Consider the following 16401-nt stretch of genomic DNA (forward strand, 5'->3'; position numbering starts at 1 on the left):
GGCCGGGCCCGCGGCCGGCCTGAAAAGTAGGGAAACCCCGCCCCGAGCGGGGCTGGACGGGGAGGGGCCGCGCTGCCCCCCGCGCACCGAAGCTCGTCGGGGGAAGGGGCGGCGGTGGCTCAGCGGGTGCGTGGGGCCGGGAGAGGGGGTGGCGGGCGGTAAGGCTCTAGGGCAGATCTTAAGGGCAGGAGCACGAAGAGCAAGGCTCGAAGAGCGGGAAGAGCCCGGACTCACTTTAAAACTCTGTCAAAGTTTAAACCTTGAGAAACTGGGACTTTGGGGAAAGCTTGAAGAAAGTGTGTTCTAGTAAATAAATCTGAGCAGAAGACAGGAGGCTTTTCTGTATCTAGCAACAAAGGTTTGTTTGCTGTTTTGCTGTGGTTGTATAGCTTGGGCAGAAAGCTCCATCCCTGTATCCAGCCCCTCATCACCACCGAGCTTGGACTGCGGTGCAGGCCTTGCACAAGTCTCAAGGGAGGTTCAGGTTGGATATCAGGAAAAAAAGAGTGGTCAGGCACTGGAATGGGCTGCCAGGAAGATGGGGGAGTCACTGCCCTGGGGGTGTTCAGCACACCTGTAGATGTACTAACCCCATTACATGTACTAACCATTAGTGGGGAAATATTGGTGGGATGTGGATGGTTGAACTAAATGGTCCTGGAGTTCTTTTCCAACCTCGGTGATTCTACAGTTCTATGATACCCCTCCCACAATGCTGGTTAATGTGCTCTGGGAGGATGGTGCTGAAAGCCACCCTGATAAAGAACATTCTGTGAACGTTACTTGATGTTTTGTTCTTGTTTTTGTATTTTAACCAGCCATTGAATCTCTTGTTGCTCTCCCCCATCTCTTTTAAATGCAAGTCAGTCAAGAACAAAATGGGGGTTCTGGAGACAGTGTAAAAGGGAGCAATGATAGAGAAGGATCTGAGGAAATATTGGGAACAACAGAAAGCCTTATCTGGGCTAGCACAAGTATCAATGGGAATTAAGGTGGTACCTTCATCACTTGCACCTCTCCGCATCCTCTCAGTTTTGACAAGTGAGTTATGAACTAATTTCTTCCCCCAGGAATCAGCTGCGAAGGCACCTGACTGTGAGCAATTCCTGTTAAGAAGAGAAGGAAATTAAAATTCCAGCATAATGTTCTCAGCTCCAGTCTGACTGGGGGGATGATCTCAGCCCTTCTGAGATGGCTGTTGGGAAACAGAGCCAAGCAAAGTTCCAGTGCTTCTGCAAAATGCACACTTTGGGGGACAGGCAGCAAATGGCCTCTCCTCCCTGTTGTCCCCCAACAAGATGGATAGTCTTAAAGCAAAATACATCGTGCTGGATCCAACAGAGAACATATTGCAAGGAGTAAGAGAAACGTTAGCTTTGAGCATGGAATACCTACTGAAAGCAGGGAGCGTTATGCCTTTATTTACATGAGTAGTGATAGGACAAGGGGAAATGGTTTTAAAGAGGGAAGATTTGGATTGGATGTTAGGAGGTAAATTTTCACTGAGAGGGTGTCAGAAGTCTGCCCAGAGAGGTTGTTCAAGGCCAGGTTGGAGGGCACTGGGCGATCTAATCTAGTCCCTAATTTAGTAGCTAGTGACTCTGCCCACAAGTTAAAACTAAATGATCTTTGAGGTCCCTTCCAACTTAAAGCATTCTGTAATTCTATGATTCATAACGTTATAATTCAAAGAGTCCTAAAGGTCCTCGTGAAGCAAGTACTCATTGGGCTGACTACCACTGTCAGCATCAGCATCTTTTTGCTTTAGCTGAAGCTGGTTGATTGGGCTCATCCAAACAAGTCCAGGTGAGGCTCTTCTGGTTCCAAAGGCTGAAACCAGCTGCAGCCAGCTGAGGGAAAAGGTTGATTTTGTGCTGGGGATGAGAAAACCTGAAAAGTAGAGAGGCCACAGGGCTGTGGACTTGTGAACAACACCAGAAAGGCAAGATAAAAACAAATTCCTTCTGCTTTCCCTTGCCAAATACCCTGCAGCAGTCCTTAAATGCTGATCTCCCTTATGGCCATTCTCAGCTCAAACCCCGTGCTTTCTGCCATTCACCTTCTGCCCCCACCCAGCGTCATAGCCTGCATCTCTGCTTTCTGGCTTGGTGTGATGTCTGTCTGCCCAAATCTCCAGGCAGAGCTAAACTTCAGGCAGGAAAAACACCACTAGGAATTCACTGGGTTCTCCAAGGGCTGCTAATGGAAATAAAACATTCCTCCTATCAAACGAGTGAATGTATAAAAATGCTGTTTTCTGCTTGGCTTAACAACATCATTTGGTATGAGCTGTTTGCCAAAATCTGCAGGACGGAATGAAGGATGCCCTTTTTTCTTCTTCTCCCTCCTACGCTCCTGGATTGTGCTGGAAATGCTGGTTGTAGTCATCCATGCACAAGATGACAGACCTTTGCAGGAGCTTTACTTAGAGCCCTGTGCTCCAAATCCCACTTACAGCTCAGCGAAAGCATTTCTGTGCCAGGGACACAGGCAGAAGCACTTTCTCCCCCTTCACAACAGAGAGCCAAACAACATGGCTGTGAATTTCAAACATGATGAAAAGGATATTTGATAACTAATGGTTCAAAAAGGGGATTTGAGATCAAGGCTTACCTCTGGGTAACGCTCTGGGGCATCCCTGCCTGCAGGTATCAGTACCTGTGTGTGTGCCCATGTTCATGCTGAAGGCAACTGAGAGGCTCTTCAGAGATCTCCTGCAGCTCTGCTGTCCCCAGCCTTTACCTTTGTTTACTCAAGTCTCTGCCTTGTGCTATCCATAATGAGGCCATTGCCTCCAGCAATCAGTAGTTCACTCCCAGAAAGGAACAACAGGGATTTTACCTTCTGCCCGTTACAAAATCATGTAATCATTCGTAATCATTCGGAGAGAGCAAAACTGCTTTGCAGCAGCAGCAGCAGCAAAGTCTGACAGTCTCATCAAACAGATGCCAGTCTACACAGTGAAAGCAGGTATTGCTGTTTTCTTTTAAAGACATTTCAGCTCAGAGGAATCACGTCGGGATATCTCATATGCAGTTCACATGCTATTGCAGAAATATTTTTTGTGATATTAGCTTGTTGTCTGCATTCCCCCTGTATCCATGCTGCAATGACAGTCAGATGTCTGGCTTTGCTTAAAAATTACCCCAAATTCCTATTACAAACTCTTCAGTATGCTGTAAGAATTACAGTGGTGATACTCTGGGTGCAGCTTTCTCTCTCCTTTTATTTGTTCGTTTATTTATTTGGATACAATCAATTTTACAGGCATTTCTGCACTTTCTGAGCTCGAGGATGAATATATCTCATTACAAAAAATGTAATTTGGAAAAGGGATTAAATCCATAATGGTCAGAATTCTGCAACGCATCAGAGCCGGAGTAGAAATTATGGCTTTGAGAAGCGATGTCAGCCTTTTTAGGACATGTTTTTTAATGGGCTTACACTATGTGCAAGTGCCAGAGTGTTTATACCGGGTGACAGTATATGTTATACACTGGTGACAGTGTTGGACATCACAGCCTGATGGTGAAGGGACTCCCATCTGCACACCCAGGGAAGAGCAGGATTGCAGCCCTGGGGCTGCTCAGCAGCAGAGAGCCAGGCAGCAGTTCCACAAACAAATTAAGAGCCATGACTGATGCGCTGTGTGCTTTTTCTGTCTGGCGATGTTGTTTGATACACTGGCATGTGTTGCTACCATTCACGCCTCATTAAAGGCAATAGGATAAAATAGAAGCTGGGAGAGGCTGGCAGCATCTCTGATGGATATGTTGGGTAAAAAGCAGTGAGGTTCTGCAGAGAGGAGGCATGCAAAAATGTCCATGAGCAGCAGCAGGCCAGCTTAAAAATATGCATCCACCTTTCATAAAGGTCTCACCCACATCTGGAATGTGTTGCATGTATCCAGGACAATAATTCCATACCACTGCCTTTATGCGTAACAAAAAGCTTGCTCTTCTGAAATATGACCATGTGGTCAGCCAGACCTCCCCTTCTGTTGGCTGTGTTTTAAATGGTTTATTAAAATCCTAGTGATGAGGAGATAAATGGGCTGGACAGCATGTTGCCAGCACAGTTTAACCAGGAGGGGAGGATGAAAGCTTGCACTCTTCCTGCAGGCTGGAAAAGCAGGCAGCACTGCCCTCAGTGCTATGTGGAGCAGTTGTGTGCGCAGGGTTATCAATGCTGGTTTGAAGAGGAATAGCCTCCTTAGCTGATGGTTTGTATCTAGGTTAGGTGGTACCGCAGGGGATGTACTTTTGGCAGGTGTTTGCCCACGGCACATTCATCTCCATCCTTTGTCATGGACACAGAAAGCAGAGGTCAGCCAGGTGCTTTGAAGGGATGCTGGGAAGGATGAGGTAAGTTTATGAAGATTTAGTACCTCTGAAGGGTGATCCAGCTGGCACTGCACAGGGAGAAACACTTAGCAGGGCTCCTACCTGCCCCATAAGGCTGAGGAAGACTAGCCACCTCAAGCATCACTGGGTTAATGGGTAGAAACCTCCTGGCTGCAGCCCAGGGCATCGCAGCAAGCAGGAGCAAACCCAGCACTGAAACCTGCAGTGCAGCACCTGGAGAGACAAATTTTCCTGCAGCTGAGGTGGGAAGGAACCTCTGAGTCCATCAGATCCAACATCTACCTAAGCAGGGACACTCACTGCAGGGTGCCCAGGCCCACATCCAGGCAGCTTCTGAAGATCCCCAAGGAGAAGACCCCACAGCCTCTGGGCAGCCTGCACCAGTACTGTCACCTGCACGGCACAGCAGCGCTGCCTGGTGCTCAGAGAGAGCTTCCCGTGTTTCACTTTTTGCCTGTCGCCTCCCATGAAATCAAGGGCTTCTTGCTCAGTCCTTGCACTGGACTGCCCAGCCACATAGCACTATGACAAACAGCAGTAAGATTGCTCTCAGGAAGCCAGACAAGAACATTTTAGTGCATAATTATGTATGAGTTGCAAGGGAACGAAAAAAAGAGGGAAAACATCTGTTCGCATAGAGTTTATTGCCATTCACTTAAGAAGCCCATTAAATGCCAGAAAAAAAGGTATTTATCCTTCTGTTTGAGGCAATTACCCCACTGCAAATCTCAAAAGCAGGGCTTTTTTTCTGTGATTATTGCTGGAATTCTGACGTTTTTCAGGCACACTCACAACACAGCCAAGAGACATAAAGGGCCTTGAGGGGGTTCTCAGCAACAATCATCAGTGCATCTCCCCAGCACCTCACCTCTGTGAAGACATGCATTGCTCCCGGGAGCCTGAGGCCTCCAGCACATTCCCAAAGCTTGGCTCATTGCAGCACTGATGAGAAAGAGGAGGCAGAGTGACTGAGAGCTCTGTGCTGCAAGGTATCCCAGCTCTCCGTCACTTCCAAGACCTCAGATGCTTAAGACCCTTTCCTTCAGAAGTCAAGAGGGCTTTTTCATTCACATCACACCTCAAAGTGGGAATTACTTTTTATATTTTCTTATCCAGATTATTCATTTCAGAGATACAGCTCTTTTTCTTGTGCACAAGAAACCCAAACACCACTCTTTGCACGCCCAAGGAGACTAGTTGTCCCACTGCTCCGCTCATCAGGCTGCAGGCCACACAGGGAGGAGAGGCCCAGTCCCCTTGAAGCCAGTCCTGCACTGCATGGTGAGGAAAGGATTTTAAGCTCTCCTGTAAGATACAGAATTGATTATTATGCTCCGCAGCAAACAGGTTCTTCAGGCCACCACTACTTCCACTACCTGAGTTCAACACCGCTTCATTCCATTCAGTCGTCGTTGACAAGCTAGTGGTTTCGCCTCACGAACTGCTCGATGCAACATCACCCTCTGGTGGAAAACAGGGAATAGAGCAGGATGGAATAAACCACTGCGCAGCATTGGCTGTTTACAACGGCTGTGAAAACAATATGAATCTCGCTCAAGGCCATGATTTTCCTTTTAATTACTACATTAAGTCCAAATAATACTGAATGTATCACATCGAAGTTTATTTCCAGCTGCATTCGACCTAAAAAAGAATTAGAATGAATGATGCACCCCAATTTTCCTGTATTTTTCAGAAATGTGGCAAATTTGTTTCAAATGTAGGCAAAGGCCTTTATCGAGACACCACGTCTTTATGGCTTTGTTTTTGCAAAGAAAACCAACAGAACTCCCTCTTGCAGAAAACTATTATTTCGTGCTCAATTTCTGCAATCCATCACACACGGCCCATCTGCTGTCTGCCATCATAAGGACTGATAGAAAATGTCTCGAAATAGAATTATTCCTTTCCTATGCCATAATTACATCCTTGAAATTCATCATGAGCATGGCAGATTGGTTGCCATCTGCCAGAAGTGCTACTCAATGTCAATTAGAAAGTGTGGGTTGGAAGGCAATACTCAAGTATGGTCCATTTAGCTTATGTGTGGACAATGGGGGCTTGGGAGCAGCACAAGGATGGCTCCTGGAGCCAGGCTGAAACCTAATTATCACTCCCAGGACTTTCAGATGGGTGAGGAAAGGATCCTTCCCTCGGAGGGGAGGATGTTATGAGGAAAAGGCAGAAGACATTGTACCACACATTGAGTGAGCCCTGGGGCTGATGTAAGGAAAGAAGTTCACGCTTTTCCACAGGTGACAGCTAAGTTACATGTCTCTTCATCACCATGGAAAGTTCAGGAGGCTTAATGACCTTCCTCCATCACCACACATTCCCACGTGTGGGTGTTTCCTTAACACGGCATTTCCAGATAGATATGATAGAGCTGATTCAGCAGCACAGACTTAGAATCAAAATGGAGTTTTGTACATCACTGGGATGACAGCTCATCCTCAGCTGGAGCTGAAGGGTTCACACAGGCCACATCTTTGCTTCTGCTTCTGGCAAGGACCTTGGCTGAGGAGCGGATGCACAGGGGTGACTGATGAGATATCACCAGAGACTGACCCCAAGGACTGAACAAGCAAGGAAGAACTCATCCCAATGATCTTCAGATGCTCAGCCTTGTATGTGATAAGACCTTAGCAGAGAAGAAAGCCTCTGTGAGAAGGAGTAAGACAAAAAGGGTTTCAAACTACAGAGTGGGAGAAAGTGAGTGAACAGACAGGAGCAGGGGTTGATGGCACCTTGCAGGTGCCATTTTAACATCTTTATAACCACAATTAAGCAGGAAATGGCAAGGTACAACCCAAGCAAATAAAGCCCCTTTTAAAAGGGCACAGAAATTGAAGCAATTGGGCTGGATGCATGTGTGATTCTGTTTGCCTCAAGACTAAAAATAAGATGTAAGACTAAAATGCTTGGTTTTTATATGAATATTGACCCAACAGAAACATCGGAGGCTTTCCAGAAGAAATACAACTAACTACTGGCTCACTGTAATACCCTGTTAAAAATTAAGTGGGAAAGAACCAAAATAAATCCTGTTTAGATGAGGAAATGGAAAAGAACATGAAATCTGTCTGGTTAAAAACAGAAACAGACAGGGAGATTTAAAAGTATTTTGAAGAAATAGTTTGCTAATGGACCAAAAGCTTTCTCTCACTTACTAGCGGCAGGGGCTGCACCAGAGGGACTTCTGGTGACCAGGTATGCAGCTAGCATGTGGTCAGGGTATCAGTTGGGTTTGGGGAAACACAAACCCTAAGAGAACAGCTAAATAGATTACTGTATCTGCACTCAGCACACAAAAGCTTAGTGAAATTCCCACCGCAGAGCCATTTGTTAAGGGGTTAATGCGGAGCATCTGCCTTAGATTGAAGAGACATTAGATGAGGTCTTAGACTAAACAGCTGAAACAGATAGTAACAAATTCATGGGAAGCAGATGTTACTCGCTCGGGGTGGGGAGAACACTAATGAGAGGTTGCTGTGCTGTTAAGGGATGGTGTATAACCTTTTACTTAAAACAGCCAAAGAAAAGACAATGGCATGTGACGCTGGTTGCCTTTAGGTGCTGTGAGGGACTTGGAGAAATACAGTAAGTCTGATACTCATAGAAAGCAAGTGGTAAAAACCATAGTAATAGAATAGTTCTGAGGCCTGTGTGCAGAAGAACATTGCAGTGAGGAGCAACAAAGCTTCACCATCACTTTACAGCCTTGAACAGATCAATAAGGTTGCAGACAAGAACATTCCTAGTCAAGACAATCCGTTTGTGTTCTGGGAAGTCTTTATAAACTGCCACCCAGGACTTGCTAGAGGCTGATCTAACATGGGCTAGGAGGGAAGATCCTCTTGTGAGTTAGTTCCTGGACACAGGACAGAGAGGTGATGAAAGGATTACTCAGCCATTTTCACACAGGGGGAAAGTCACCAATAGCATCCTACAGGGAAAGCAGGGCCTGTGCTAATCCACATACCGATAAGTGGTGGAGTGGCTCAGACTGCTGATGGGACCATCTTATACAAGGTAGTAAAGTGCAAGGAGCTGCAAAACCACCTAATGAGCCAAGCAATGCTGTGGCACATGAACTGGGTGAAATAACTCCCTTTACAAAACCCATGTCGTCACATGACGTTAGGAATTACAGAAGTGCAAAATGTGGTGCTATGTATTCATGCTATGAGTGTTATTAGTTTTTGTAGCTCAGGCTTAAGCCGAACTTTGTTACTTTTTAAGATTAAAATCGAGAGTAGGAAAAAACAACCCATTCTCACAGGTTTCAGCCATGCATTTCTTTGTTCTGTGTTATCTGAGGACAAAGCTGTGCTTTGACAAGCACAATATCAACACTGCTGCCAAAAGCAGCAGCTCTGCCCTTTCAAAAAGACAAATTATTGGGGGAGGAAGCATAAAATTGGCAGCCAGAGCTGAGAAGAAGAAGGCAAAATGGCTGAAGACAGGGCTGTCTTAGGTTGGTCCCAAGTACTAACTGACCTGCAGTTTAATTTAGATGATTCCCTTTTCGACAGCTGTCCCTTGCAAAGGATAACTGTCCTCATTCTCCGTGCCAGTAGCAGAAGTTGGCAGACGCTTATGAATGTGGTGGTTACACAAGGGCCCTTCTTGGCTCCACCAGGCCTATTTGAATGAGAGAAAATCCCTCATTTATTAAAGAAAACACCACATAGATGACCTTTGCTCTACTATTAGAACTTTATTAGCAAATTTAATTATGTTATTTCTTGAAGAATTTTGGTTTGGTTTGTAATCTTGAGGACAAAGAACGAGTCAAAAGTGGATGCTAACACTTAAGCCATTTCCAGTCTAATGAGCAGTTTAATCACTAAGAGTCAGATATTAATCTTGTACTTTGACAGCAAGCTCAAATGTCTCTTTCCAGTGTTTATCTAGACTTACATGGCTTGTTTCTCCCTTACACAACTGCAGTTGGTGCTATTTCTTGGTGTGTGGCTGGTTTATTTACATCACTTGTTGCAAGAAAAGCTGTGAGTGCTGAAGAGAAGTAGAAATTTTTGCACTCCCAAGCCCACCCTGATAAACTCTTTCATATGATACAGGCAGGCTGGCCATTTTAATACCGTTATTTGGGAAAAAGTCAGCTTATGTCTGAGAGCAAAATCAGAGAGACTCAGAACAGAAGATGTTTACAATAAAGCATGAGGTACAAACCTGTAGCCCATACATGAATCATACTTATCTGTTCCCTGTGAGAGACAGGGTCCCTGTCCCTACCACTCTGCAAGAGTCGTCCCAAAGCACTGTCATGAAGCACTGGGCAGGGTTTTACTATTATTGTAACTCATAAAGGCAATTGTAAAGTTTGTTAGCAAGGTGGCAGAGTAAGGGCAATACTAGAGTAGATCTAATAAAACAGCAGAGAATTAGTTTTTACTGAATCTAGTACATCAAATGTGTAGATGAATAAATGCTTAATTTACATTATTTGTATTATAACGAAGCAGTGAATTTTGCTATGTGAAGGATACTCATGTATCTTGTATCCTCCCAAGCACAAAGCTAGAAGAAATCACCAGGGCAGGAATGATACCAGATGGAGGAGAAGGAGAGCTGGGCTAATGCTGGGATGTACCCACTGTACCTTTTCAAGGTGGCTGTTGGAAGCCAGGTGAGATACCACCAAGTGCCTGCAATGGCACAAGTTGTTTTAGCTTCCTTCTCTCCAGCAATGAAATAAAAGTCCAAAGGTTCTACAAAGAGATGCTGCATTATCCTGTCATAAAAAGGAGGTTCAGGGATTCAAAGCTTGGCCCTGGATGAGGAACCCTGCAGAGCAGCAATGCATTCTCCCACTAGGTGAGCGGCCTCCTCGGCTGTGCCTCTGTGCACTGAAAAGCCACCTGCCCCATGCCCATAATTGTGGACCACCAGCAGCTTTGCTCCTCCCTGGCTCAGAACCTCTCTCTGCAATCTCACACATGATCTGGATGGCCTCAGGCCCACCTTCACCCTGATATCCTGAGCTCGTTGCAGCGAGGGCTCAAGGGAGCAACATCTGTCAAAGATGTCTTTGGTAGTGCCAGGGTCAGGGGAAAGACACCAGTTCTCCTTTTCCCTGGTTCCCCCAAGAGTTACACTGTCTATCCCTGGGTAGATGTAAGTTAAGCCATCCCCATCCCGGATGAAGTTTTTCACCCAAGGAGCATGAACCTTGAGCACTTGTCCCCTGATGGGGAACAGCTGCTCATCCCCCACAAGCCGGCGGGCTCCGATGCCTGTGCAGTTGACAACAATGTCATACTCGCTGTGCAGCTCCCATAAGTCTGCAACTTTTCTGGTGTGTATCTGGACACCATTTGCTTTCAACCTGTAAGCAAAGAAACAAACAAAACCCTCAGAACTGAGACAGAAAAGAACCCACTTAGACCCACATGTAATTATTAGGCACTTTAAGTATATGAGATTGTCTTTAAAATACAGATCAAAACCAAAGTGGGACAGCAGAAGGGACAAAAAGTAAAGAAAGCACCATGGGGCTCCTGTTTGTGATCTGGCTTATTTGGCCAGGTTGGAAAAGATCTTAAAGATCATCAAGTCCAACTGCAACCTAACCATACTACCCTAACCTAAGCTTTGTCACTGGGATGCTGCCATTGCACTATAAGAAATAGTATCATAGTATCATAGTATCGTGCGAGTTGGAAGGGACCTTAGAGATCATCAAGTCCAACCCCCGGGATTCGAGCCCTCTGTGTAACAGCACGGCACTTGTACCACTTGCGCCACAGGGGTAATTCGAACCCGGAATAATACACCAATAAAAAGCTGCTGAAACTCCTGAGTTAGGGAAAATGGGCAGGGATAAAATCCTGAAGTCCACTGCTGGACCAGCAAGGTGAGCACAAAACCATTCTTCCTTGTAGCTTGCCAAGAAAAGAGTCTATAAACACTGTTCACATCACCAGGGTTTTGAGAATTAGCTACATGTTTAGTATGTCCTTGTTTCTCATCACCAGGGAGAAGAGAAAGAATAAAAGCTTAATCATCTCATTAGACTACATTCTTTGGTGAATAAGAGGTCTATACTAGGGATTAAGGTAAGACCAGATACCATGTGGCAGACACTTAGTGAGTTTAACAACTTGCTTGCGCTTCAGCAGCAACCTCCAACTTGGTTAGCAATGGAACATGACAGAGTGTATGCACAGAGCGGGCAGCACAGAACTCCCGCAGCTCTGCAGCACTCCCTCCCAGGCTGGCTGATGGAATGCAAAGTATTCTGTCCCATGTTGCAGTGAGATGAAAGGCATCCAAGACATCAGCTCAGCTGGCAATTTGTACCACAGCATGGGTACACGTCTTTTCACTTAACCTGAGATCAGCCTGCAGCCTATCACTTTCTCTCAAGAGGAGACTATCATTTGCTCATTTTAGGAGTACTTACATGGGCTACATGTACACGCCAGCTTGCTACATTTTCCCTTCTCCAGTTTCATCCACGCACAATGAGCCCCCACCAGCCTCCCCAACTGGGCTTTTTTTCTGCAGACCCATCTTGCCCTAAACCAACCTTTTCTCCAGCCACAGCAGGTAGCGGGGACAGTCACACTTCAGTGTTGTAAAGGCCTGGCCATGGCTGTGCTGTGGGAACTTCTGCATTTCTGCTGTGGACATTGGTCGGAACCCCAGGACAACGTCAGACCAGAAAGGCACCTCAGCTTCGGAAGGGTTTTTAAAGATCTGCCAGCTGAAAGAACACAAGCAAAATAAGCTGCAAAACGTTGCTGCTTGTGCCCAGGAGGTTGGGAGCTGTGGTCCAGGCCTCCTGAGAGCGGAGGGCTCTGCTTTGTGGACAGCTCATACAGCAGTTCTGCAGTAACTGTGAAAATACTAAGAAGTCTCCTCATACAGTGTCCCCACCACGGCTCTGGCCACCCCAGCTGGACCTATTCACGGGGCCACTTGGACACATGGTCACGTTTTTATGTACCCATAAAGCCCAGCTCCAGCACTCCCAACAGGCAGATTTCAGTGTACACCACAGGCAGCATGAAGTGGCCATGCACACACCCATTGCACTCCCACGCCAACTTGCCGGAGCTGGAGCATCCTGCAGTCCCACCCCTCCAGAGATCACCTCTGCTGCAAGCAGCCGGTTGGTGACAGCGCAGAGAATATCCATTATAAAAAATAGTTTGGGGCAGGCCAATATCACATGGTTTCTCTAGGCATACCAATGCATGAACTTTGCTTGAAAATATATCCTATTGGAGCAGCTGCAGTGCAGTTTCTTGGGAATATGGTCATGCACCTGAGCTTCAGAAAGAAAAACCTCTGCCTGCTGCAGCACACAGTAGATGTCTGCCAAATGCTGCCCTTTGGCTGCTCTTACCCAGATACCAGGTGAATGCCAGCCTCTGACGCCTCGGCTGAGTTGCTGATAGCAAAAAGGTAGGTGAAGGTCTCTTTGAACCACTGCTTCTGCACGTGGATTGGTGTGTCTGCACACAAATACAACCAAACACACAGGAGGGTGAAAACACAAATAGGAGAAGTACACAAGTCAGCAGCAAGGAGACGGGACAGGTGGGAGTGAAAGAAAAAGTACATTTCTCAAAATGCTGGCACACCAGCTCACACGCACCTGGGTAGGTGTGAGGGATGAGCATGCCAGCTGCCACGTCGCTCGTCGTGTTGGGGCTGAACTGCTCTGAAAGGAGGGTGATGGAGCAGCAGTTCAGGTTCACCTCAGCAATACGTAACGCTGTGGACAGTCCGATGAGCCCTGCACCCACCACTGCCACCCTGGGGGCTGCCATCTGTGGGGTGGCGACTGGTGGAGACAGGCACCTATGGGCATTTGAGATAGTATATAGGTAACATGTCTCAGCTGCAGTGTGCACAGCATCCTGCTGGACAGCATCCTCAGCTCTTAAACACCTGCACAGGACACAACATGACCCCTGGCAGCTAAATGAAGCCACTGCACAAAGGTGAGGGTGAGCATCACCCCCCAGCACGACAATCCATGTTTGAGAAATGTCCCAACTCAGACAGTCCCTGCCTCATCCACAGCACAGAGCAAGAGAGAAGTCAGTGCATAGGGCACTGGTGTAGCAATCTGAGGTAAGGCTTATTCAGTGACTCCCAGGGAGTGAGGTACCCATCAATCTTCCTGTGGGGTCAGGAGTACAGAAGTGCCCCTTGGAGTTCTGGGAAAACTGGCCCCTCAGCCACCAAAGAGGAACAATGTTGTTTGGACGTCAGCACCTGCAAACTCCCTAAAGCCAGGGAATAAATAGGCCCAGAGCAGACTGGATAGAGGCAGACGTGATAAATCCTTCAGATTTATCTTTAATGCATTACATTATTATTAAGCTTTTATTAAAAACAAGAATTGAGGTTCACCTGAATTCCTTTGGGGATTCCTGCCAAAAGCTGAGGGCGCAACATGGGGAAAAGTTTCTTTTGCCTACAGCTCTCATACCTTCCTGAAGCATTGCCAATACTGATTCTTGGACAAGGTGGTGTTAGAGAGCCTTTGGTCTTGCTTGCTACAGTCCTACTTTTGTTCTGCTCATGTGTCCTAGGGGACTCACTCATCCTTTACTGCAGAATCCAGCCTCACCAATTGCTCTTTGAGAACCTTTTCTGGAAAACAGCACCTGCAGTTGTAAGGGTAATGCTGATTTCCCTTCCATCTTTCCTTGGCATATTTGATGAAAGTCTGGATAAGACAAACTGTGAGTCTACATATATTTACAAGGTCTTTTCTCACAACACTCTGTAGCTGCTCACTTTACCAGCAGAACTACATGAAGTCTGATGTCATAGAATTGTAGAATCATTAAGGTTGGAAGAGACCACTAAAATCATCTAGTCCAACCGCCGACTTGTCACCATCATGCCCATTAAGCCACGTCCCTGCTGTGTGATAAGGGAGGGGGGGATAAGCACTGCTGCTTATCATTGCATTCTTTCTGCACCATGGCCCAGGGTTGTTGCAACCTCCCCTCTTGTTCTGGGATGATGCTTAACTCTTTTCCTGTCAATTATTACAACTTATTTCACAAGGCAACCACGAAAATACCCACACAGCAAGGAAAGAGAACACAGTGCAGGAGTAAAGGTGAACCCTGAACCAGCACTGACAACCCACTTTGCTGTCACCATAAACCCAGTCTAAAGAAACTCTGTTCTGAATACAAGCCACACCCCTCGGCCCTTCCAGCACCCTAAGGCCAGGACTAAGATGGGAATTGAATTTCCCGACTGACCTCTCTGCGGCTGGGGAAGAAGGGGGAACTGCAGCTCAGTAGCAGTTTGGGTTTCAATGCAGTCCTCCCTGGTTCAGATGGGATTTTCACAGGCGAGCTGGTTTGATGTCGGCTGATCCCAGCACTGCAAAAGCTGTCAGGAGTGCGAGCAGGAAGGGGCTGCCGGTGCTTCTGGAGCCCACAGGAGCCCAGCCACAATGGACAGTTGTCACGCTGTTGTTCCAGCACTGACTGCTGCGAGACAGGAGCACATCAGGCCTTAATGTGCTAATGTGCCAAAAAATAACTGAGTGCAAAGCAGAGGTTAAAGGCCATTCTACTCCCAGCAGCAAGCACAGCCTGGCTTCAGCAAAGCTGCTGATGCAACGAGCAAATGGATTACTCACACTCCTGCCTGCATGCACCTGGGAGGGCTCATGAGGACAGGCTATTTTTACCCAGCATGGCCAGCCAGCAGACACAGTGCCCCTGCTACCCTCCAGCTCCTCTGTGGCCAGAACAAATGGCCAGGCCGGAGGAAAGCCATCGGTTTTGTTTCCCTGCAGCACAGGCAGATTCTGTTTGACCCATCTCCTGACATACCCAAGTGCAGTCCCACCTCTGAGAGCCCCTGAGGCCTGCAGTGCAGCCCTGCGGCCCTGCTGCTGCCTGAGCAGGCCGCTGCTTCCCTCCCCTCCCCACTGAGCACCATGTTGGCTGACAAAAAGCAAACCAAAACAGAAGTGAGCAAGAGAGGGAGAGGGAAATACCTGGAGAAGAGAGGTTGAGTAGGCCCTGAGAGCTGTCCCAGCCCCACTGCTGCTGCAGGCTGTGTGTGTACGGCCCAGCGCTGGCTCTGAGCCCAGGCACAGCTGAGCCCCACTCTCTGGCTGCCAGAACTTGGCTTGCTGTGCAGATAGGAGGCTCCCAGGCTCCTCGATCCCACTTTACCTCCCTTATTAGCAATTAGCTGCACACTGGATGTTTCTGAAGTTGCCCCAAGCTCGCTGTAAGATTCCAGCAGGCAGTCAGAGTGCTGATAATGCACATGGCACCTCAGTCAGCATGGTCAATAAGAACAGGCCAGCCAGCCAAGCCTGCAAGCATTTACACTGTCATCAGGAAAACGCAACTTAGCCAGAAGAACACCTGCCTGCAGGATCCCGAGGGTGCTGATAACACTGTACAGCACGGTGTCTTACTGCAGGGCACATGGTGTTTCTGTGGTGTTTCAGCTGACTCCTGTCAGCCTGAACTCAGAGGCTCACCAACACAGCTCCCCTCCATCCTCCTAGAGCAGCATTTGCCACGAATCCTCCTGCAGCAGCCTTTTTCCTACAGCTGCTTCAACACAGAGCAGGAAGCCCCCAGGGGACCTGGGAGCACAGCAGGAGAGCAAACATAGCACAGACTGTGCACAGCACCTGCCTCACCTCCCTGTGGAACTGCTCTGAAACCATGCAAGTAAAGACATGATCTAGTGCAGACACGATCACTGACCTTTTTCCTTCAGTGATGAAAAAAACAAGGAATAATTTTGCCAAAATGATAGCACAGCTTGATTTTCTCTCCAAGTTTTGAGAAGAACAGAGAATTGTATAAGACAGGGAAGAAATCTCTTAGAAAGGTACTGGCAATACTGATTTCCATATCAAAAAGCCTCGTTGAAGGTACTCATCAGAGAATGTTTATTTATTCTTGGTTCTTTTGCTACATTCACAACTACCTCAGTGAAAACTGCTTTTCTTTCTCATCAGTAGCAATGAAACCACCGAGAGAACCTTTGTAAGAACTGC

The 16401-nt window shown here is 47.1% G+C and overlaps 1 protein-coding gene across 1 annotated transcript; it reads right to left on the minus strand.

The window, feature by feature from the left end:
• Positions 1–9062: 9062 nt before the first annotated feature.
• On the minus strand, positions 9063–15510 carry DDO (D-aspartate oxidase). Its single transcript, XM_072333243.1, has 6 exons — positions 15376–15510; positions 14627–14860; positions 12994–13199; positions 12742–12850; positions 11920–12096; positions 9063–10716 (listed from the first exon to the last, which is right to left on the minus strand). Exons 3-6 carry the CDS (start codon positions 13166–13168, stop codon positions 10149–10151), a joined length of 1029 nt encoding a protein of 342 aa, XP_072189344.1. The 5' UTR covers positions 13169–13199; positions 14627–14860; positions 15376–15510; the 3' UTR covers positions 9063–10148.
• Positions 15511–16401: the final 891 nt, after the last annotated feature.

The sequence above is a fragment of the Excalfactoria chinensis genome, chromosome 3, assembly GCF_039878825.1.
Source record: "Excalfactoria chinensis isolate bCotChi1 chromosome 3, bCotChi1.hap2, whole genome shotgun sequence".
NCBI lineage: Eukaryota > Metazoa > Chordata > Aves > Galliformes > Phasianidae > Excalfactoria > Excalfactoria chinensis.

Coding starts and splice junctions, on each gene's coding strand:
- DDO (XM_072333243.1), bottom strand. CDS start 13,168: ATGGCAGCCCCCAGGGTGGCAGTGGTGGGTGCAGGGCTCATCGGACTG. Junction 12,851..12,993: donor CATCCCTCACACCTACCCAG/GTGCGTGTGAGC, acceptor ATTTGTGTGCAG/ACACACCAATCCACGTGCAG. Junction 10,717..11,919: donor CTGCTGTGGCTGGAGAAAAG/GTTGGTTTAGGG, acceptor CTTTGCTTACAG/GTTGAAAGCAAATGGTGTCC.